Consider the following 22,991-nt stretch of genomic DNA (forward strand, 5'->3'; position numbering starts at 1 on the left):
CAGCAGGAGACCCATTCCAAGAATCGTTGGACTCGTCAAAGATGATCTGCTGTCTCGTTCGGCCTCTGTCGTCGCCTTTCGTGGCGATGCGGTGTTTTCTTCTCTAGCCAACACAAACGGTTTGATATGGCCAGCAAGAGGGACACGCCAGCTCCCCAGCTGCCCGGCGCAGGCACTGACCGCCCGGGCAGCTGTCTGGGTCAGTCGGACGCAGACTCCAGAGTCCCCTCCCCCTCTGTCCCGCTCGTGATACACCAGTTTCAGGCTTGCATCAGCAGGTGTCAGGCGAGGGCAGGTGCATGTTCATTTGTACAGCTCAAGCGAGGCGAAGGCACAAACATGGCGGCTCCGTGCGCAAGGTGTGCATGTCTGGACCGTGCGGGGAGGGGTGCGTGATCTACACCGTGCGGGCGTGTCTAGCCTGCTCGGTGGGCGGTGTTTGCTCTGATCGTCTGCTAGCAATACATTTTTGTACAAGTGCAGTTGTGTCTAGCCGTTTTGAGGGTTTGAGGAACAGTGTCGTGAAGCAGCACGAATTCACTTCACTTTGTTGAGCAGCGAGTACAGTCGGAAAAGGTAGTTTTAGGACAATCATGAGGGCACTGGATTTCGCCTGTTGTCCAGGGAAATTAGCTCTGATTGGAAAGGCTGATTTAAGAAAAAGAGCTAAGAACACGCTGTTTCATTTTCGTCAGAAGTCCAGCGTCAAATACAAAGAATTGATGCATTCATTAGATATCAAGGAAGGGGAGGAGCAAATGCGTCATAGATATCTGACCTTACACTGACTAACAGGAAGTGCGGCTTTTACAGTTTTATGCAATCTGTGCAGCTCTTGGCATTTATGGCGACTTGCGTCGTAATTTTAGAGGAGTTTTTAGGAAACAAATTCCAAAACTACACGATAACAACACAGGCATTTAATTTCACACCGCGTGTATGATTAGCTGGACTGATGTTTGGCTGGCACGCCGTCCAGCTTCCGCTGCGGAGCCGGCGGCCTGAGCCGGTCTCCCACAGTTGGGACGGGCGGCGCTCGGCGCTGGACGGCCGGCGGCGGCGGCGGCGGCTGCACGGCCGGCTAATTACGGCTTCCCAGCCGGCCGGCTATCGGCCCGTCACGACCGGCCTCTCGCGCCGCCGACGGCCGGCGAGGCGAGGGAGGAGGGGAGGGAGGAGGGAGGAAGATAGCAAGGGACGAGGGAATGCTGGGATGGAGAACGAGAGTGAGCGCGCGCGAGGGAGAGAGCGAGAGAGAGAGAGAGAGAGAGAGAGAGAGAGAGAGAGAGAGAGAGAGAGAGAGAGAGAGAGAGAGAGAGAGAGAGAGAGAGAGAGCCTGGGACAGTTCCCAATCGACCATAGCCAGGCTATGTCCGTGCGGTTGCTGCAACTGAGGCCCCCACACGCGTCCCTTCCATTTCCGGCCGACACAAGTGCACAAGAACTCGTACTATGAGCACACTTTTCTGCGTTTTCGTCATCTCACGAGACCTGACGAACCCTAGCTATTGTTCGTAGCCCGCTCGAACTCAAGCCGATATGTTCCGTCTGGCATACCCGGGCCGACGCATACCATTTGACATGCTCTGGGCGGTATGCACCGTTGGGCATGCTCACCTTGACACACCGACAGAGTACGTGCAGCCCATCACGGGGCCGACCGTGAGCCAAGCACCGAGCGCCGATCGCAGCACGCGCAGACCGCCGGCCCGGGCGCCGCTCGACCGGACCCGGCCGGGCCGGGCCGGTCAGCGCCAGTCGAGCGGCAAGCCGCCGCCGCCCGGTAGGGCTTCGGCCTGCTCGCGCGCCGGCCCGCTCGCGCCCTGCCCCGCCGGCCGGCCGGCCTCCATCTTGGAATGCGGCCGCCCGGCGCCGGCCGCCCGCCGCCGACCGGTCGGCCGTCAGGAATTGCAGGAGAGAAATGCCATTGATGGGATATTGGCAGCACAGTCTGGTCAATTAGCGATGATAGATGTCCGCCAAGAGTTCGTTGAAGACGGGAAAATAAGCATCTTAAGCGACTGGTGTCGCATCCTTTTGCTTCCTTTGCGGCCCTACCACGCAATCAGCAACACAACTTTGGCCACGAATCCGGTCAAAACTGGAAAACTCCGGCGTTTGGCCGGCATGTTTAGCAGCATGCCATTCCCTTACTCCTTTGCTTGTTCGAGCGAAATTTGATCCCTCAAGTCTGGACGTAAAGCTTATTAGAGGAAGCTTTGTGGGCATAATGGCATACTAACGAGTTAGAGCCTACGCATAGCTCGGGTGATGTTTTCCCCGGCTTCCAGCTTAGCAGGGAAATAGAAAGCAAACAACTGCGCATAGAAAAGTGAGTTTTAACAGACGGTCAGTCGTTTGGAGCACCTCCAAGACCCAGTCACAATTTATCATGGAGGTTATGCTGTCAGCCAGGGTACCGGCACTCACATCTGTGCAACTAAGCACACCTTAGGTAGCCATGTCAACTTTTCCTTGACTTTAAGTGCTTGTTGCGGCCATTTTAAAGGACTGCCATCGCGTGGGCATGCTAGATAAAGGGATACTTTGGCGGCCGCAAGCGACAATTTGTACATCCTATCAATCGGTGCGAGCCGCGAATTACGATAAATTTATTCACCGTATTTGCACACGGGCTGGATGGATGGGAGATAGCCACTCATCATTTCATCTCATTATAAAAACAATTCACAACCCCGTGACAGGTCATCAAGCTACAAATTCATATCGACCAGTGACGCCGGGAACCATACGTGGATCAATGAGCATTGCCTTTTGGTGTCGATTCTGCAAATCTAGGTGACGGCGAGATGCGTACCATTCCATTAACCGCACTATCCTGGACCGCCGGAGCGGAGCGCGAGCCGGTAAATTGGCGCAGTGCCAGGCCGCGCGGGCGCCGGTCGTGGCCTCAGGCTGCGCAGCCCGGCGATTCCGAGTGATGACACGCTTTGTGTCCAACTCAGATGGTTATTGTCATCGTGCCGACCCATTCACGTAAAGATGGACGAGCACCAGAGTGTTGTGACGTTACAACCGGCAGCAAAGCACAGCTGACGGCGCGCTGGTTGACTGACCTGCCATTTGAGAGCCGGCTGAGTTCGACACTCCCTGCCTGTTGTGGAACTAAACGGTGCACGGAGCCAATACTTGGGCGCCTTTGGAACCTTAAGAACGATGCTGTTGTACCTAACTATTCACGACGAAGATAGTTTCCTGCGTAGAATATTTATGTGTGGCATGCACGTGTCGCAGCGTCAAGTGCGACAGCACATGGCCACAGCATGATTAACTGACGGCAATGTTGGAGGTCAGACTTCAATGCAAAAACTACGTCACACAGCTATACCACGAGCTAAACCGATCCTAAGAGGCGATGAGATGCTGATAAAGATAACACCGAGTTAAAGACTCCCTGCGTCATCTGCATTATGACTGCTCTTAAGCCTTCCGCCAGTTGTCACGAGCGTGCAGGCGGCCCGTTTCTGCACGAGCGAGCGGCTCGCGCCGCCGGCCGGCAGCCGCGGCTTCAGCGTGGCGGCGGCGCGGCACCCACCTTCAGTATGCAGTGGCCGACTGCGCGATCCTCCGCCACCGACACGTTGTAGAAGCTCTGGTCGAACACGGGCTCGTTGTCGTTGACGTCGACGATGGTGACGAACACGGACGCGGTGGCCGAGAGCGGCGGCGACCCGCCGTCGGTGGCGACGACCGTCACGCGCGGCTCCGGCTCCGTCTCGCAGTCCACGGGCGTGCGCGTCGTGATCAGGCCCGTCTGCGTATCGATCTCGAACCATTCTGAGTGCGTGTCGCCGTCCGGCACGATGGCGTACAGCAACCGCGAGTTGGGGCCCTCGTCGCTGTCGACGGCCGTGACCTGAATGACCTCGGTGCCCGGGTCGGCCACCTCGAGCACGCTGGTGTGGTACTCGGCAGGTTGGAAGCGCGGCGCGTTGTCGTTGGTGTCGGTGACCACCAGATCGAAAGAGCGGGCGGCCACCAGCGGCGGCGTGCCCTGGTCCGTGGCGCGCACTGTCAGCGTGTAGTTGGGCTTGAGCTCGCGGTCCAGCGGGCGCGACACGATCACCAGGTAGATGATGCTGTCGCGCGTCGTCAGCCCGAAGTGGCCGTCACCGCCCGAGAGCGTGACGTTGACGCTGATGTTGTCGTACTCTTCCTTGGTGTCGGGGTCGTTGACGGAGATGCGCGCCACGAACTCGCCCGGCGGCGCGTCCTCAGCGATCTTGGGCGAAGCATCGTCGCTCAGGAAGATCAGGTTGATGGTGGGCAGGTTGTCGTTGACGTCGGTCACGTTGATGGTCACGAAGGCGGTGGCCTCCAGCGGCTGCGCGCCGTTGTCGCGCGCCACCACCGCAAGCTCGTGCACCTCGCGCACCTCGAAGTCCAGTGGCCGGTTCACCGAGATGACGCCCGTGTCCGGATCGATCTTGAACATGCTCTCGCGGTCACTCTGGCGTCGGTTGATGGAGTAGGTGACGCGGCCGTTGGCGCTGCTGTCCGTGTCTGTAGCGAACACCTGCAGCCACGCGCTGCCGATGGTGGCGTTCTCCGGGATGGTGGCTGAGTAGCGTGACTGGTTGAAGATGGGCTGGTTGTCGTTGACGTCCTGGATGGTGATGTTGACCGTCATGTTGCCCCGCAACGGCGGCGAGCCGCCGTCCAGCGCCTCGATCACCAGACTGTAGAAGGCGGTCGTCTCGCGGTCCAGGAGGCCGCTAATCTGCAGGTCCAGGTAGAGCACGCCGTCCCTCTCGCGGTGCGACGACAGCCGAAACGCGTTGTTGACGTTACCGGACACGATGCTGTAGCGCTGCGTGTTGAACACGCCCAGGTCGAGGTCGCGCGCCGGGAAGAGCGTGCGCTTCACATCGCGGGGCGTGTTCTCGGGGAACTCTATGGCCATCGTGTCGACGGGGAAGATGGGAGCGTTGTCGTTGATGTCCTTGACGCGGATCACCACGCGGATGTTCTCGCCGCTCTGCGGAATCGCCACCAGCGAGTACGAGCTGCGCACCTCGCGGTCCAGCACAACGCGCGTGCGCACCTGGCCTGTGCCCTCGTCCACGCTGAGGTCCAGGTCGACGGCGCTGCCGGGCACTGGCACGATGAGGTAGGGCGGCTCGGCCGGGCGCGGCCCACTGGCGGCGCGGCCGATGAAGCCGACGGTGGTGCCGGCCGGGGCGCCCTCTGGCACCTCGAACTCGCGCGCGTGCTCGGCGGCCAGCGGCGCCGGCCCGGCGGCCAGCAGCAGCAGCAGCAGCTGGGCCAGCGGCCGGCGGCCGGCAGGCTCGCACCGCTCTGTCGCCATCGCACGTCACCGGCCGCCACGCGCGGCCATGGTCGCGGTGCCGTCACCTGCCGGGAGTGGGGGGGGGGGGGAAGGTGAGTCGCAGCGGGAACGCCCCCTCCTGAGGTGCGCTAACCGAAAGCAGTCAGACGAAGTGCAGTTTGTGTGTCCTAACCGATACCACCGTATTTGAATGAGAACGCGACCATTAAAGTCAGCTCCGGTCGAACTTTACGATGTTTTGTTTTTGATGCCAGCGCCGAATTGAATGCATGGCCAATCGACTTTTCGTAGAAGCGTGCACGTAGGAGGAGACTAGGTTAGATTAAATGAGATAACCACAAATAGAGGTGTGGCTTCCTTTTCAGTTGGGAGGCTCTAGCCTCCTTCCTTCAACTTTTACAAGAAGGTAGGCCAAATTCCCGGAGACATACCGGTTTATTCCCATATTTTGAGGTAACTTACTTAATTTTTTCAGTGCTCAATCCCCTCGCCCTCCCGCCCTAACCCATTTTGTGAAACTGCGCCCCTGACCGTAAACATAACCAGCTCCATTACGGTGTATGGAAACAATTCACTTAAACAGTATGATCTAGATCTTTTTCTTCTTGGGACGTTCCTGACCTACCCCCTCCCTCTGGCCGTGTGTTTGGTAATTTCAGATAACGACCCAATTCCATTGTCCGCCTTCTTATTCTGATGACGATGTAAAACGGATAGTATGCTAATATTGGCCTTAAACTCAATGCTCTCCGCACGAAACATCAGATTCCATGTTAGCTTCTTTCGGAATCAGTTCGCCGCATGCATAAACGTCATTGAATTATTTAAAACGTGTTCGGTGTGCTGGGGCCATTACGAGTTCTGTGCAGAATATGTTTGAGTCTGTGCGCCAGAGACATACCCGATGGCATCAGAAAATAGAACGACTGGCGCCAGTGTCTGCCGAGTCCCATTTTACTTGCAGTTGCAGTTTTTTTACGTAAGTCTCCTATGTGCTATCCAAGCAAAAACCTATAAAAGTCCTAAATTCAGTATTCACGAACAAAAGGCACTTAAAGACGCGTCAAGGCATTCGAGGATGCGGTTGGTGATCACACGGGCATACACAAACGGTACGTCAGGAAATAACTAAAACGAAATATCAGGAAATAATGCCCACATGGCTCGATCGGCGCTTTTTTATCATACGCCGCGTCCACACACAGCTTGACCAGAGAACGAAAGGCAGTGCTGAGGGCTGAACCATACGGCAGCGACCTCATGCTTCTCTGGCAAAATGGTTGCATCGCTTTTATACCCTAGACAGGGCCTAAAAAGCGGAGAGCTCTTCACTATACTTACTTGTACTTTATTTAACCTAATTTACTTTACTTCCGTTACCTTCAAAGCCCCGTATGCCCACTAGCTGTACATGTCCAGACGTCCAGGGTACACTGAGCCAAAACGTTTTGCAATCTCTACTGGTCTCGGAGCTATTAGTTACCACCCTCGGCGCCACTACAGGCTCAGCTCCTCAGCTCAGACAGTCAGCTCAGCGCTCAGCAGTCAGCTCAGAGTTGATGTTCGGCATTTTTAGAAAGTGGAAACACTATAGGCCCGCACTCCCGTCCCTACACCTATGTCCACGATTAGTTCAGGCGCACGCATCCGCGATTTCGTCGTATGGTCTTAAAACCAGCCATTTGAACAGCTCGGCTCATGGCTCTGTTACCTCTAAAAAGCTTGGTTTTCCGGACCGATGTTGCACTGGGCTCGCATTACTGTACGGCACTGTCACGATGGCGGGGCTGGGGAGGGGCGGGCGGGGGCCAGGTGCGCGCGCCACCTCCTCACCGCCTGGGCCCAGGCAGCACTGACCGCTGCCGCCCCGGTCGCTGGTTCGCCACCTGGCCGCATGGCGACGCCACCGTTCGGTCGTGCCCAACCGCCGCCGGCCGCGGCCGACTCGACCGGAGGCGGTATATTTGTGTGGCGGCACCGGAGTCGGCTCGTCCCAAGAGCGGCAGTCCCATTAACCGCAGTCGGTTGATAAGCATCCGAGATATCGTGGGACACGGCCTTCTCCAAGGTACGGAACCTTTCTCATGGGCCTTTCGGAGAGAAGCCTGGTGGCATGTTTACCTTATATGGTTGCCAGAACATTGGGATCGGTGGCACCAGCGGGATTCTGTGACAGGAGACCTCCCATATTTAACAAATATGTTTCGCTGGTAATGCCCCTCTTCCTCGATCCCAACACTTCTTCCCATTTCATCTTGCACTTGACGGTGAGCCTACCACGACCTGTTCAGCTACGGTGACAACGGACGTTTGCTTGATTGCGCCTCGACGGAATCGACTCCGACTCTGACTCCCTGTGCGTGGTGGTGATTCCTATTTTCACTTTCAGCCGCGTGGCGCAACACTAAGTCAACTCCAGTTCCGGCTCAATGAGTCGGAGCGGGCTGCCGGACTGCTTGTTTTTGTCTTTCGCTTTGATCTGAAAGGTACGAAGCACCTGTTTGATTGCCAGTTACCTAAGCAGCCAGACTGGTCCCGCGTCAGGGCTTAATGGAATTCTTCCATCTCCATGGAATGCTACTTTTAAACCTGTCTCATAATTACGACGCTTTTGTTAGGAACCTCAAACCACCTATTCCACTGGCTGCCAAATCAATTAAACTGGACAAGTCAATTTGGTCTTCACAGCAATTTGTGACGGGCAATTTAATTCGTTTGTCCAGCGAGGCTAAGTCGCGTTCGGCGCGGGTCGGCATCCAAGCGAGAGTTTCGTTTTTTTTCGATTACAGGCAACGTGGATGACCAAACATCATTCAGCAGAACAGTGTGGGTGATTCATAAGTTCCATGGCGTTTCGAAACATTTTTATTGTCCCCCAACATAGCATAGTGCGGGCGCTCATTTCAAGTTTATGGGTTCCAGGACACCCCTAAAGAGAAAGAAACCCCACCCCTGAGTGCACACAGTAGGCGTGAGGCGTGTGACCCTTCGGAGATGGTAGTCCATGAGGTGTGTGACTCTTCGGAGATAGCAGTCCATGAGATCGAATGCAGGGATAGTAAAATTTGTTGAAGTATGCATGCAGTTTGTAATCGGCAACATCGTATGTTTAACACTTAAGTTGATGACAGGCCGTCTTTAAGTTCGAGCAAATACTAAAAATGGACGTCAATTTTGAAAGCTCATCACATCCTCTTATATTCTGGTGCAAATTATGAATATGAGCATTTCTCCTTTTTTTAGTTGTGTCCAGGTGCAGCGCGTGCATTCAGCTATATAGCTGTACGTCGCTGTTTGGATCACTAAAACCACCGGACCTTAAAAACACGGCAGAATATTCGGGTTATATGAGTGCTGATGAGCCGTGATGCCTATGAATACGGTGGAAGCTATGTGCACTTGTAAACATCAATATAAGTGGGCGAACGAAGTTTGCTGGAAATCGCTGTATAACTAAACATAGGCCAGAGGAGTCCAGCCATACGATATTGCACCCTGGGTAGGCTCATTTGGCCAAACACAAGGCCAATTGTCGCCAAACACAAGGCCAATTGTCGCCAAACACAAAGCGTTCAGACGTTGCTCTTCGTCCTTCGGGCGAAACGCGGAGTGGGCTTGCCAGCGGTGTCCTAAGAATTGGGGAATTGGGGGAAAAGCAGCGTGCGTCTGTGGCCAACAACCGCTGGCCATTACGAGGTACGCTAGCTGAAGACCATCAAAGCATGTGTAAGTGCTTTTTCTTCCTTGGCTGGAAATCTCCACTTCCTTGCACATATTTGCAACATCTCGAACTCGGAGAGTCGGGGTTTGGGCGTTTTTGTTGCTTTCCGTTTGTGAAGTGTTGTTAATTTGATGAAAAGCTACATTTTCCTTCCATTTGCCTGGAACATCTGTAATTCGGGCTGCCAGGTGTTGGGTTTTTATTGTTTTCCGTTTTGCCCGGCATTCCTAGTTACCCCAACCAAGCAACATTGCACGGCATATACTATTGATAACGGGTAAGGAGATGTACTGATGCATGTAGAAAGATTCATTTTTTAACGTTTTGTCATTTGGGTGCCATCAAGAATCACCTCACGAAAACAATCATCAGAAAATAGCACTTCTGTCAGACATTACAGTCTCCAACGACAGTTTCGGCGCCTAACACCAACACTCGAAGCATCGACTGCGTCACCAAGGCGAGACGGTAGCCAATTGCCTCTGTGATTGCTAGAACTGGCAACCCTTGAGACAGCTTCACACCATGTTCTGATCACTAAAGTGGTCAGCTTTATGGCATACTCGTTCCTTCATGCCAGTTGCAGTGTTGTGTTCCATTTAACGGCGTAATCCTTCGCCATCTATGCTTACGTCCAAACTTATCTGACCGACTTCAAATGGGACTTGCAAATTTTCGGCTGGTTCTGACGAATGCGTAATGGCGTGTCGTCGCGCTAAAAGAAAACCACATAACAGTTTTGAGTGTTGCAGTTTCCAGGGGCAACGTTAAGGCCTGTCGGCGGGAACCCATGCTGTTACAGCGCCGACAGCATTTCGGAGACCCAAAACGTTCATCTGAATTGTTTTATAATAACCGCTCGCAATCTGCTTTGTGTATCTATCCTTTCCGTTTCCAGAGTCTTAAACGATAGGTAGCGCGTGATTAAGCCCGAAATAATTCGTTATTTATGAAAACATCTGGAGTATCCTGAAATAAAAACAAGAAACATTCTGCCCGCTCCAACAGCGCCTAACGCTGCGCCTCCGCGCTAAGACCAAACCTGACTACAGTTTCGGGCGTTGCAGGTCCAAGAAAGCCGTGCGTCGGTACTGGCGTTCCATGCCGGGTGAATGCCATGCAGCATCGAATATACGGCGGCATTGGGCGCGCCATTTCCAATGCTGGAAGATGTCTATTGTATTGGGGATGGGCGAGAATGCGGTATGGTAGGTTTGTGTGCGACTGCACTGAGTTTGTTTCAAATTGCCAAGATGCATCGTATTGTACTTTATCGGGCCATTCCACACTATTGAGTTTTTCTCAGAGCTCCGTCGGCAGATACATCCACAGTCACAAAGCAACTAACACACATACGACACAAGATATATGCAAGAGGCTAAAAATGCCAGGTACTTCGAATAATGTTATCAAGGCGGGTCTTAAAAGTAGACAAGTTCGCACTGTCGTTGCTGTGAGACGCTGGTGTACATAAGCGCAGCTCGGTAAGCATCTGCTCGCTTTCCATGGCTATTCTTGGGGCAAAACAGAAATACATGAATAGACAGACGCGTAAAGCGCTCGGTGTTTTGATGGTGGAATAAGAGCTGAAAAGGTAAAGCCTCTGGCCCCCCGTTAATCAATGCCTTGTGTGACAGACATGCATCGGATAAGTCAATGTATTCTTGTACACTGTGCCAGTGAAACCACCGCAGAGCATCCGACACGCGGTCACGCTCACGCCGTTCCTCCGTTCGTCTTCCGAGGAATCTGTGCGTGGACAATACATCTTTACCAGGACGGATCCAGGTGGAGGCGGAGGCGCCACCCCTGGGATACGACAGTCACGAAGCGTCCACCACAGGGGCGTGGTCTTGCTCAAGAGGTTTGGGGCGCTGAACGGGGAAGATGACCAAACACACCCAAAAATATATTGAAAACAGGCTTCTCCCAGCTTGGTTCTACATCCCTCTTGAAGTTAGGGAGCTAGAGCCTTCCCCAGCTGAATAAGAAACTACACTCCTGGTACAATACATCTCCTCGCTCTATCTCGGCGCGAGATACTGCCGTCAGCACCATTACCATTTTGTTCAGCCTGGATGGTCGAAACCAGGTTTCGGTAACCTGGCAAGGCGTCCTTTATGTTGCAACGCAGCAGTCGCAACAGGCATGTTCGAGACACCCAGTGTTGTTTTGCTGATCTTTCTCGGATGCTTACCACTATCGGTTAGGTCGCATGGTGCCGATCAGCAGGATTTCGTAACTGCTTCATTTAGCCTTCACATCAAAGTGCAGGTCGGCAAAGTGCAAGAGTATTTCCGAACATAGCGGCTAGTAAATTCGTTACTTTTTTGTGTCAAATGTTCGACAAGTTATCATAACTCTCCGATAACGCGTCATTGAAGAATATCGTGGCGAACGCAGCTTGATGCAGCCCCTGGAGCTTTCAAACAGTTCTAAGCAGGGGTGATATTTTTTGTAAATAATTGAGGGGCCGAACGGATCTCCCGGCAGCCTAGCCCCCCCCCCCCCCCCCCCCCATTCTTCGCCACAGATTTAGGCAGGTTATTTAAGGAGGAAGCGATTTATGTTGTAAATACACCATTTAAAGATTGGTCTTTAATTTAAACTTCGCATCAGCTCGGGGGGGGGGGGGGCGGGATTCAGAGGGGAAGGTCAGAGGATGCACGTGGCCTCTCCACCATAGGGCGGCGAAGGCACACTTCTATGGCGGTCATGGACGACGGCACGTAACTTTTTTTGTCCTGACGCCGTTCCTCACATTTGTGAGGGACGGCGTCAGGACAATTCAGGAAAGACTTCGGTCGTTCCCGTACTACGGAGTTTTTCAGTTAAACCTCTAAGAATTTTGCGTGTTTTATGGCCGTAGCTGAGTAAAATGCATTGCATCGCTTACCCGCTCAGCTGTTACGTTTTATCTGGCGTTGAGAGCAAACACAGCTTTATGATAAGATGATGGGGGGGGGGGGTTGCAGTGTTGGTATGTGCACTGCTCCACCCGAAAACATGTATGTTTTGTTTCTATGCGGGCGGCAAACATCTAGCTACGTTAACGGAACCAGTTACGGAGTTTGGGGGCCAATACATTTGGTCAAACTACACGATCTGCTTCAATGCCTTTTTTGGTCCTTGGGCTTAGGTCGCAGCGCCTTCCGTGTAAAATGCTGCCTTATTTAAGTTAAAATTTTTGCGTGGATCGCGAGCGGTGCGCAAACATTTTAGTCCTGAATTCGGCGTAGCACCACATATTTCAATGCAACTATGTCATGACATGAGCAATTGTAATCAACACACTTATCATAATCACCAATGCTCAACAAGACTCAATTGTGTTCAACAACTCATAACGAACAATTCACATTGACCATGAGTTGTGTGGGATTGAAGCTAAAAGAAACTGCCTGATTTGATATCTAAAAGTGTCCTGTTGATACAAGGGTGAGTGTGAGTTTGTTGTAAAAATGCACAGAAAATGTATGTGCTATTAGTAGGATGGCCACTTGCACGCTTATTGTTGAATTGGTGTTGCGCTGCCTGAGGTGCGGGTACATTTCTGTTGAATGTACTTTTATCATATGATGTAAGCCCTTTAAATTTCATGTTCGGTGGTTCTTAATCAGCATCACGAACTGATAAGTGACCAGCCTTTAAAATAAGCTTGATTGAAAAGCGTGAGGTTGTGCATTCTTCAATGGCATCATTACTTGCTGCTCACAGCAATGCACATGGAGCGGAAATCCCTGCAACTTGAAAGTCTAAGTTAATCGCGAGTCAATGAATCCCATGAAATGGTAGAAGAACGTATCTAAACACCTATTTTAAAACACACTGGCCGCATGATTCCAAGCAAAGTTGAAACTTTCTCCTAATATTGTCCCAAAAAGTGCAAGGCAGCCAAAAACAATATCACTGTTCCAATCCATGGTGTCTTATATTCATTCGAGTTTAACTAAGCTTCACTGCGTCTTATGTTGCTAGTGATATTCTTTGACGAAAATCGTTAGTGAAGAGGTAGCATACAGACATCGCATCTCCACGAGACCGTTGGCTGCAATACATGAAATGCTCGCGAAACAAGTGAAATGCTGCGCAGAGAATACAATTGTGGCGGAAGCCCAGCTTTGATAGAGTGCTGAAGTTATAATGACCACATTCGTATGCGGCGAAACGCGTAGTAGTAATTTCGCCTTCCAGAATAAGTGTTGATATATGGCTCGCCAACGAGGGACATTTAATCGTTGGCTTGGTGGTGTCAGCCTGGTTATAAGGCAGCCGACAGTCGAGTAGCCGCATGACACGGTGAAGGTCCTTTCGGACTACTTGGATAAGCGATCGGGGTAAAATGGATCTGTTGAAGGTGTATTACAATAATGAAAGGGTGGTTTAACAGTGCTAGTAATAAATTATGGTCAACGCGGGCTCAGGTGAAAAATGACGCCGGCCAAAATTTTCGTTTTCCGTAGAGTTTTTTTTTGCAACTGGGCTGGACCCACAGCGCGCACTGTCGACTCCGCGTACCGACAAGAATATTACTTTATTTTTTTGATTTCATGAGATCTGACAACCAAGAATCAGTGCTGCCAAAATTATGCTCAGTCTTGGGAAACAAGTGTCTGGGTTTTTGTTTGACGAAAAAAATCAAGGTACAAAATAATCTGCCCCAATGTCTTAAGTTACCGCTCAATCGATGACATAATATTGATAATGGGGTTTCAAGTTTCTCATCTGCACCCTCCATGGCGACGACACTACGAAGAATAATCAAAGAGGATCGTCTTTGCCGCTGTTGTTGTCATCGGGGACTTACGACACACTTCGCTACTGAGGCCATGCAACGTCGCTTGCCGATAGGGAGGGCACCGCAGGGAATGGGACCCCGTGCCAAGAACGTCTTTGTATAATGATCTCGCGTAATGACCAACTCTTTCCCACGTTTTTGTCATATTCCAGTCAAAAATTTGGGGGAGGCCCAAACCAACATGTCGGGGGGGGGGGGGGGGCTCAACGTGGGAGGAGACAGGGCCATCACAAAAGAATACAAATAAACACATTTGATGCTGAATAATGCCAAAGCAGGCAGGCAATAACACATAACTAGACCAGATTTAACAAGACTCCTAAATTGTGCAATTAAAACATGCAGAGGGCAGCAAAAACGGAAAATGCTCCAGAAGACATGGTACGAGCGCGTAGCTCTAAAAGTTTGATGTTCTCCTTTTCATTGTTCCTGTTACCTGTGAAAAATCATCAGAAACGCTATTTAGAGAAGTTAAGTTTCAATATAAGTGTTCCGCATGAACATCCTAAGGCTCCAGTAGGTAGGGGGGAAACTCACAATTGGACGCAAAATTGAACTTTAGGGTGCCATTGACCCACCCAAAAGAATGCAAATCAACACCCATGTCTTCAGGCCACCGAGAGATTAAGAAAGAACATCCTTAATCTATGCGTAGTGACCCCAAAATTTCAGGCTTATGGCTATATAATCATATAATAACCCAAGACCCGGTGAACCCGGTGGTGGTTACGCCCGGGCCGCGCCGATGCTCCACTGACGTATTTTTGCGACTTCACAAGATATGCCAGCTTTAGATGGTACCACGAACCTTAATACAAGGTGACGCAATCGTGACGAAAGTGACAGCTTGTGTATGCAATAATGCGTACGGAACGGACGTCATGATCATCTACGCGTAGAACGCTGAAGTGCCGGGTTATCGGGCGCATTTAGGTGCAAGAGGTCCGCCGAACAGGTGTGTTGCAAGGTAAAGAGCTTCTCAGAAGCTTCTCTGAGCACGAAATGTCGTGCAGAAGCTCATCACTCTAATGGCTGCAGCTTTGAGTACTCACACTTTTTTTGGTGTTCACACAGTAACATTTAGCAAACCCTACTTGGGTGTCGGTGTTTTGTTTTGCCATGTAGAAGTATGGAAATGTTGTTTATTGTGGTAATGCATGTACACAAATTTGGCTAGAAATGTAAAAAATCGTCACTATAAAACATCCTTTTGCGACCTTTGTTTTCAGATCCCATATGACTGAACTTTATTTTGGAGCAACAAGATTGCCACCTGAAGTTAAATTGCTCCGCTCTCAGAATGAGGTGATATCGGAAGGAGAGGTTAAGGGCCTCATCCAAGGTAGGTCAGATCAAATAATGGCTGGCTACTCATGGCAGCATAAAAGCTTTCATGCTTTTATGCTTTAAAGCTTTTATGCTGCCATTCACTTTGGGATGACAGCATAAAAGCTGTATGTGGTATTGATCTGATACATATTCCAATTAGCTGCCATAGCTTAAAGTTTGTTTCAGATCCTTATTTATCTCTCAGTCTGACACTGGCTCTAAATGCATGATGTAGGGATATGCTAAATGTACCATTTACATTTGTTAACATAACTTTTCATAGATCCTTAAGGTTGTAAGGTATTGTTGCAAAATATTTACCAAATAGCTGTATGCTAAGAGGTGAATAGTTGTAAGTTGGACTACATTTGATAGCAGAACTACACAGGTGTCAGCACCCTAACTAGTGGTGTGATATGTCATGCCAATGGGGTATTTAGGCCAGGTTTTTTAGTCCTCACAGCATATGTATTACTACAGGGAGCTTCAGGGGTGCCATGCTCTGCCTGTTCAGTATTAAGTGTGGCTGACTGGGATGTGTGTGCTTGTGTGTTTGATGCCTGCAGCAGCGCAGCTGCACCTGGAGCAGCGGCCCAAGGCAGCAGGCTGTGCATTCTCAGCCGTGGCTGCCAGCTCACAGTGTCGTGAGCTGGCGGCTGTGTATGGTGGTCTACTGACACTGCTGCAGGCGGCCCGTGCCCTGCCGCCTAGCAGGCGCCGCGCCGCCACCCTCACCGCTGCCCTCCGACAGATCAGGTGCGCTAACAGCAATCTCCAATGGTCCAGCTGCCCACACTGCCGCTGCCGCGTGGTAGGCGAGGTGACTTCACAGTCGCCACCTGACAAATCAGGTACCCTCGAAAGTACCCTCTGAATGATCAGGCACCCTCAAAGTTACCATTTGACAGATTGAGTAGCTGCGACTCACTCGACCTGCGGTCCGGCTCATTATCAGCTGGCAGAACTTGTGGCTAACCGTGGGTGGACTCACAATGGAATCCAAATTGCAGTCTTACTTTGGGCTTGAGTGTAATGGACTCCTGAAGTTTTTCCTTGGCATCAGAGTTTGATTTGAGTTAACCAAAAAGGTAAGTGGGCTTGGAACCCAGAGTCGGCTCGGTAAGTCGGAAATTTAAACAACACGTACACATTAATGTTATGGCACCTGGCATAGGCACCATTTAGAACACTCATTTAAAGCTGTTTCATGCAAATGAAAAAGCTTGTCCGTCGTAGGTTTTTGTGGAGCCCATATTACGATTCCTCTTCTAAACTTGTCACCAGAGTCAGTTCCATTGAAACGATTCTCAAACTAAGTTTGCTGTCCTTTAAACGGATTTGTCGACTCAAAGCTGTGTAGCCCTTCTCGGAACTGAAGTGAGGATCAACCCCATTCATATTAGGTCAGAGTCGTAATTGATATGCGTATATATGCATATGTATATATATATATATATATATATATATATATATATATATATATGTGTGTGTGTGTGTGTGTGTGTGTGTGTATATGGAATATCGAACCAGTCTGCCAGACGTCTGGGTGTGTGGTGCCGCCGGAAGGGTGCTGTCCTGGCTGTCCAGGACGGGACGCCAGTTATGGCATGGCCTCTGTCCCACGGCTCCGGATGAGCCGGTCCAGCCGGCGGCTCGGACCGCAGGTGGTACTCTCCGCCAGGCTCCGGGCGGGGCCAGCGGCTCTGAGTACTGGTGGTGCCCTCCGCCAGGGTGCCGGACGCGTGGCACGCGGCTCTGGTAGAGGCCATGTGCGGCCCCCTGCCTCCGACGCCAGCTGCCCCGGACGTCACGGCGCCCGTCCACTGGCAGCTGGACATCGTCATCAACCACAGGTCTGTAGCAACAGGCCGGAATCGTAAAGCAATGACAGGCGTGATCCGGCTTGCGCTCTTAGTAGCGCACTGTAGAGTTTTGACGTATGGCGTTGTTTCCATATGGTACCTCCACTTAGCATTGCCATGATTGTTGTTTCCAGCGTCCATCTTAGCTGGTGTCAGTAATAATTGGCAGAGCACACCGGAATGTTGGCTTCTTAGTTTTGAACACTCTGTCGGCTTTTTTAAAGCTAATTTGTCCGTTGGGTAGCTACGGGTAACATGAGCGACGCATCGTTGGGATTCAGAGTTTCCAAATTATTGATGCATGATTTGCGGACGCATGTATGCGTAACCAACCTTTATGCCCCATTTGCTGTGGCGGGCAAGCAATATGCACCTATAAATAATGCGTCGATCGGTTTGTGATGAGTCGGGCGAAGGCAGCGGTGTAGTCAGTGCGAGAATGAACTCCATTTATTTTGCAACTAGCATATTTGAGGCGGGTGATATGTATGTTCTTTCTTGAGTACGTTCCAAATATGCCGCACCTCACTGAGTGTTTAAATGGCCCAATCTGATCGTTTGTTGAATACAAAATTCAGCTATCTGATTTTGAAAACCGTTTTTTTCAGCGAGCGAGGAAGGATTCTAGAGCCTTCTGTCGGACTGGGCATACCAAGCAGCTCAGGGGAGACCACGTACCTTCAGTTTCCGAAAGCTCAATTTCTCCGCTTCCGCCAAGAGATGGCAGTGATGCAGCGTGAAATGGAGTCCGCCGAGTCCAAGGCTGGCATTCGACCCAGCTGAGTAACATGTGGTTTCGATAAGTTGTGTGCTCTGTGAACCTTTGTCGAAGAGGAAAATGGCATGTGCTACTCATCCACGCTATGTTTATCGAATATTTCCAAAGGCATCGGTGCTGCTGATCGGGCAAACAGCCTGTTGTGTGAGGACTTCTTTTGTCTGCGCCCCTGAGACCGAAAGAACCTACTTCAACACCACAGAAGAAATGAAAAGTATGACGCTCCCTTGCGAGTGTGGAGGCGGATTGGGACGTGTGTAAACAGTTGAAAAGGAAACTTTGGCTCGGCACGTTACCGTTTTGCAGCGACAACACACAATGACACGTGGGCTGGACGGCCGTTGAAAACGCGCTGAATCATGTGCCTGTATGTGTATGGGTGTACCTGACTGGAGTCAACCGCGCTGGGAGCTTATAAAAGTGATCATCTACGATCGTAATAAAGACCTTCAAGTATGCGTTTTTGTAACGTGAAGTGTGGTGATCCGCCTTACACTGGACAGTCGTGCCAGTTACAGACGTGGGTTGCCGAAACGCAGCAAGTGTTATACGCAACGCAATCATGCCAACGACTTGGTTAGATATCTGAGTCGTACAGGGATACATGCAGTTTTGGACACTTCTTTCAACAATCGTCTCTTAGGTTTGGTTTCTAGGCTCGCCAACTGCTAGAGATTGCCTTTTTCTGAGCATGTTTCCATCCTTTCCCGCCTTACAGTAGCGCAGGCAGAGTAGGGGGCACAGGGGGCACGTGCCCTCTCCGTTTTAGTTCCGGGGCTCTTCTGGCTACTCTAGCCATACGACTGATGACGCGCTTTGAGTGCCCGAAGGGCCGAAAAACCGGTCGGGGTTCGTATTAAGGGGTCTCGGCCCGCAGTGGAGGGCACCCAAATGCCACCCAGAGGGTCGTGAGCTCTGATCAGGGTCCCCCTGACGTCGTGACATGGGCCTGAGGGCCCATTTTCCAAGCAGGGACAAAGCTGGAGCCAGCGATTTACGTTGGACTCGGCCCCAAAGCCACTAATGAGGGCCGTGTGCTGGCAAGGGACCCGAGTGGCCAGAGGCAGTGTTCGAAGAGATCCGAAGAGCCTGGAACGCCCCCGTGTCCTACGATCACAGGCACGGTTGGAGGATCGCAGGGCACGAAGAGCTGGTCGGAGTCTTATTCAGGGGCCCAGTCTGTGGGGACGGACCCCCGAATGACAGTCAGGGGACCCTTTGCGCCGATCGGGGACTCCCTAAGTCGATATGGGCCTATGTTTCAGTCAGGCGCTACTAGTACCGTACAGTCAGTTCCGTGTCGGCATGGGTCTGAGGGCTACTTCTCAATCAGCTACAAAGCCAGGGCCATTACTTTAAACTGATCGTGGCCCCTGTATCTGTCGGGGGCCCACAGCCCCTAGCAGAGGGCCCTGTGCTCGAATGGAGCCCTGAGCCGGGCGAAGGCTCAGGGAAGATTTGCTCAATAGGGACGGGACGGGACTCCGAACGACGTACGGTCTCTTGCGTTGCTTGGGGCGTTCTGACAATAAAAGGAAAAAGGAAAGCTTATGATGATTGCTCACATTGAGACAATGTAAGGGTCCTGTGCCAGCTAGGGCTCTAGCACGGAACGGTCGTCCCTCCAACCCATTTCCAGCGAAGGCCCATGAAGTCGAACTGGAATGTATGTACCAATCATTTGACCACCTGCAGCGATCAGGGACGTTGTTGCGTCAACAAAGCTTCCTTCCCATCCCACCCAGGGTCATTTGCACGGGTCAAAAGGTCTCCCGCGTCAGGGAAGGGACCAATGTGATATGACGCATCACTCCAAGGGCCTCCAGATTGGCCAGGGGATCCCGCCCCGTGTCACTAGAAAGAAAGTAGGAAGACCACCTGCAGTGGGACAGAATGACCCTTCAGCCTTTGACCGGGAGCAATAACTGTGCTCCTTGTGTTTTATTCAAAGGGCTCCTTCCCCGGAAAGAAATAAGGGGTTTCATAAGTGTTGAATTCAATGGGTCAAAATGAATAATAAAAAAACGAACAAGACCATGTCATGCTTGTCTGACAACTTTTAGTCCTTTGCAGAATCGACCAGTGAAACCAATTACATCAAAGGGCTCAGCCTGCGCGCCCGCAATCCCGGGGACCAAGGACAGCGGCGGCCTGCGTTGTAGTTACCGTAAAACTGAACGGCGATGGCCACCACACGTAACACCAGGCGGCGGGCGCCGACCGCGTGAGAACCGACCGTCGGAAAATAATGGTTCCGAATGTGTTGCAAAATTGATGCGTACCACTAAAAATGATACTCACTGTCTCTTTTTTATAACTTTGGGGATGTACTCTGGGAAGGTAAACACTTCAGCAACACGAAAAGTAGAGCTCTTACCTCCACTCTTCCAGTTCCACCACCAGATCCAAGCATTACTCAGTGTAGAGACCAATCCGTTCTATAAATCTATAAATCGTACAAGTTAAGCATACCACGAACCGCATTCTAAATGTGCGATTTGATGTTCTCAAGCGTTCAACGGTACATCTTTGAAATGTGTCATCAATTTCGTCCACCCGCGGCCCCCAGCTTAGCGGGAGCCACGGGGCCAACTGCATGGCCCTTGGAGACTGCGCCACCTGGCGTCGAGGCTTTTGTTGCCAAGATTTGCGAGTGCGCGTGTTTTAAACTATCTAACCTAATCTGTACCGCTCATGAAATCTGACTGAATGTTGAACATTTCCAGACGAACATGGCTTAACCGTGTTAATGCAAATTGTCGACCCATTTCAATCTAACTTCACGCGGTCTTAATATCTCTTTACAGACCAGATAAAATTCTGACAAAGCTTCTGAGTTCTGTCGGTTTAATGGTTACACATTTGAACGGCGAATTAGAAGGACGCCACCCTCCGTAGAACTTACTACCCAAAACGGTTATTACGTTATAATCCTCTCTGTTTATTTCACCTAATTGTCTTACGCGTTGCTCCATCCCCGCTGCCCGCCGACTGCGCGTCCCTAGTCCTCGCCGTCGGTCATCCATTTATATTCCTGCCCTCGATATCTTCGGCATTACTGCCTCTATCCTCTATAAAAATAAGGTATTGGTTGCGTTGAAATGTTATCCACTGGACTTGCTCTCGTGATTTGCAATATTTCTTCCGCTGGGGGGGGGACTGTATCCATCTTATGATGCTTGAATGAACTAGGGTCAAAGTTCAATTTAATGAGAAAAGCGCCCAGCGTTCACTTTCACTTTCGAATGCGAACTCTGAGTGGCTTTCTGGCATCCCCGATTTGGGTTCGGTTGGCGCATTGCAAGGCTACGCAAAACGCTCGGACAAAACGCTACCCGTGCGTATAAAGTGACATACACAAAGTCCGCCCACTGACCTACGAACCGCTGCTGCAGTGCCTTACTAGCGCTGACCAGCGCGCCTGTTTGGAACCGCGCTGATACTGCGCTTGGGCCGGCGTTTGGCGATGGTTATATTTATTGCTTTTTTGCTTTTCCGTGCTTTTTTGCCTTTATTGCCTTGAGTAGATCAGGGTGACCAATGACCGACGAGATAACTTCTGGCTTGTAATTTGGATAAGCGTCAGGGACGACGCTAGGCGGTATGTTCCCAAAAACAAAATGCTGACGTGGGTCGCTTCAGGTCATTGACCTGCTCTGACTTGTAAGAAATCCATAAAACATCTCTGTTGCAGTCCCTCTTATTAATGCATTGAAAATGATCACCAGAAACTACCCCAAAAACCAGGCTCTCGAGCAAAAAAGCAGAGTAGTTCTGACGTCTGTCTGACCTTCAGCCCTAACACAAAGTCAGTGTTGTTGTAATTCTGTATTTAATTGCTGTATTACCTAAGAATGTGTCTAAGAGATGTATGGCTTCGTCAAACACTCCGTTGTGGCATCACATTTGACGGTTCCCTGGAAATGACATTCGCTGACAGACACGGCCTGACTTTGACCTGTCATAGGTCAGCGACCTTACAAAGTACATCCAACTTTGGCATACCAAAAGATCTGCTAGGCTATTCAATTTTCTGCTGCTATGCAAAGCTTGGCTCGGTTATGCCGTGCCATTCGGAAAGCATTCTGGAAAAATATTCGGTGCCAGGGGTCAAACTGACCCCCACCCGAGCGCGTGCTTCCCCGCCCTGGTAGTTGATGCAACCGCAAGGATTTTAAGGATACCTTTCAGAAAGGTTTAGCAATTGCGCCCAAACTCTTAGCAGCCTAGGAGGCGCTCATTTCGCGTATTTTGACGCAATTTACATGTTCCTAGTTCTTCTGGTTTCTGAGCAGCAACAGTTGTTGTGTCACAGTGCACAGCGGCCTACGGCCGGCGCGAGCGACGGGCGGCAACCGACGATGCTGCTGAACGCGCGCGGCCGGCCGACATTACTACATTAACGGAGCCATCCATGACAACGGCATGCTCAAAATACATAAAAATATACACCAGTTTACTTCTAATTGAACAAGAAACACGCCTGTTTAAGTTTCCTGTCGCCACAAGGTATGGTCTCGTATGTATAATTATGATATATTATGCTGTATATTTGATGTATTTAATATTTTATGATAAATTTTGAAACGCCAAGGAGTCGCATTACCCTCCTCCTCCCCTCCCCACCACCAACCCGCAGTATGAAAAACGGCAAATCAGGACAAGGGTTAATGACATGTTAGCAACCAAGATACACCGACATTAAGGAACAACATCCGTGTAGTGTGACAACGTCGAGCTCACACTTTCCCTGCTATGTCGTAACAGTAAGCCCTATAAGCAAAAGGCAACACCAGATATGACGGCCACTCTTCAGCCAGATTACGCGTTCGATTCCAGTCTTTCGCCCCACCCCGACACCACGCAGCGGCGGTACGGTGAGCGTGGCCTCAGCAACGTTCATACAGAGTCTGCCTATTTCAAACACGGTGACCTTTGTTGTCAATCAGCGTTTGAAAAATATGAAGAAATCGTTTGTTTCACCCCGAATCATTAAAATATTTGTCCACCAGCCAGTGCGCCGGCTTCAGGTTTGACTTGTAGAATGCGTTTGACAAGCAGTGTGGTGGCAGTTTGTCCACGCTGATGCGATGACGTCACACAAATCTGGTGCCGTAACTGTACCAGAGAGGCAATTTAGAAGCAGAACGTTGTGAATGATGGGAAAACGTCCAGTGGAGCAGTGGCATATA

At 51.0% G+C, this 22,991-nt stretch overlaps 1 protein-coding gene and 1 pseudogene across 3 annotated transcripts; one reads left to right on the forward strand and one right to left on the reverse strand.

Annotated features, from left to right (window-relative positions):
* The window catches only part of LOC119107420 (protein dachsous-like), a 76,888-nt pseudogene extending 71,025 nt beyond the window's left edge, over positions 1-5,863 (reverse strand).
* An 8,840-nt stretch (positions 5,864-14,703) lies between these two features.
* LOC119107640 (COMM domain-containing protein 5) lies at positions 14,704-18,241 on the forward strand. 3 transcript variants are annotated; one of them, XM_037231151.1, is made up of 5 exons: positions 14,704-14,785; positions 15,060-15,172; positions 15,726-15,915; positions 16,890-17,012; positions 17,630-18,241. In XM_037231151.1, the coding sequence occupies exons 2-5, from the start codon at positions 15,067-15,069 to the stop codon at positions 17,802-17,804; spliced, it is 594 nt and encodes a 197-aa protein (XP_037087046.1). In that variant the 5' UTR covers positions 14,704-14,785; positions 15,060-15,066; the 3' UTR covers positions 17,805-18,241. The 3 variants fall into 3 exon arrangements, 2 of the variants coding, with proteins under 2 accessions (XP_037087046.1, XP_037087044.1); XM_037231149.1 differs by having other exon boundaries at positions 14,706-14,797; XR_005095249.1 differs by lacking the exon at positions 15,726-15,915 and having other exon boundaries at positions 14,706-14,797.
* Positions 18,242-22,991: the final 4,750 nt, after the last annotated feature.

The sequence above is a fragment of the Pollicipes pollicipes genome, unplaced genomic scaffold (assembly GCF_011947565.3).
Source record: "Pollicipes pollicipes isolate AB1234 unplaced genomic scaffold, Ppol_2.1 Scaffold_6686;HRSCAF=7923_pilon_pilon_pilon, whole genome shotgun sequence".
NCBI classification, from domain to species: domain Eukaryota; kingdom Metazoa; phylum Arthropoda; class Thecostraca; order Pollicipedomorpha; family Pollicipedidae; genus Pollicipes; species Pollicipes pollicipes.

Coding starts and splice junctions, on each gene's coding strand:
- LOC119107640 (XM_037231151.1), top strand. CDS start 15,067: ATGACTGAACTTTATTTTGGAGCAACAAGATTGCCACCTGAAGTTAAA. Junction 15,916..16,889: donor GCTGCCCTCCGACAGATCAG/GTGCGCTAACAG, acceptor GCCCTCCGCCAG/GGTGCCGGACGCGTGGCACG. Junction 17,013..17,629: donor GACATCGTCATCAACCACAG/GTCTGTAGCAAC, acceptor CGTTTTTTTCAG/CGAGCGAGGAAGGATTCTAG.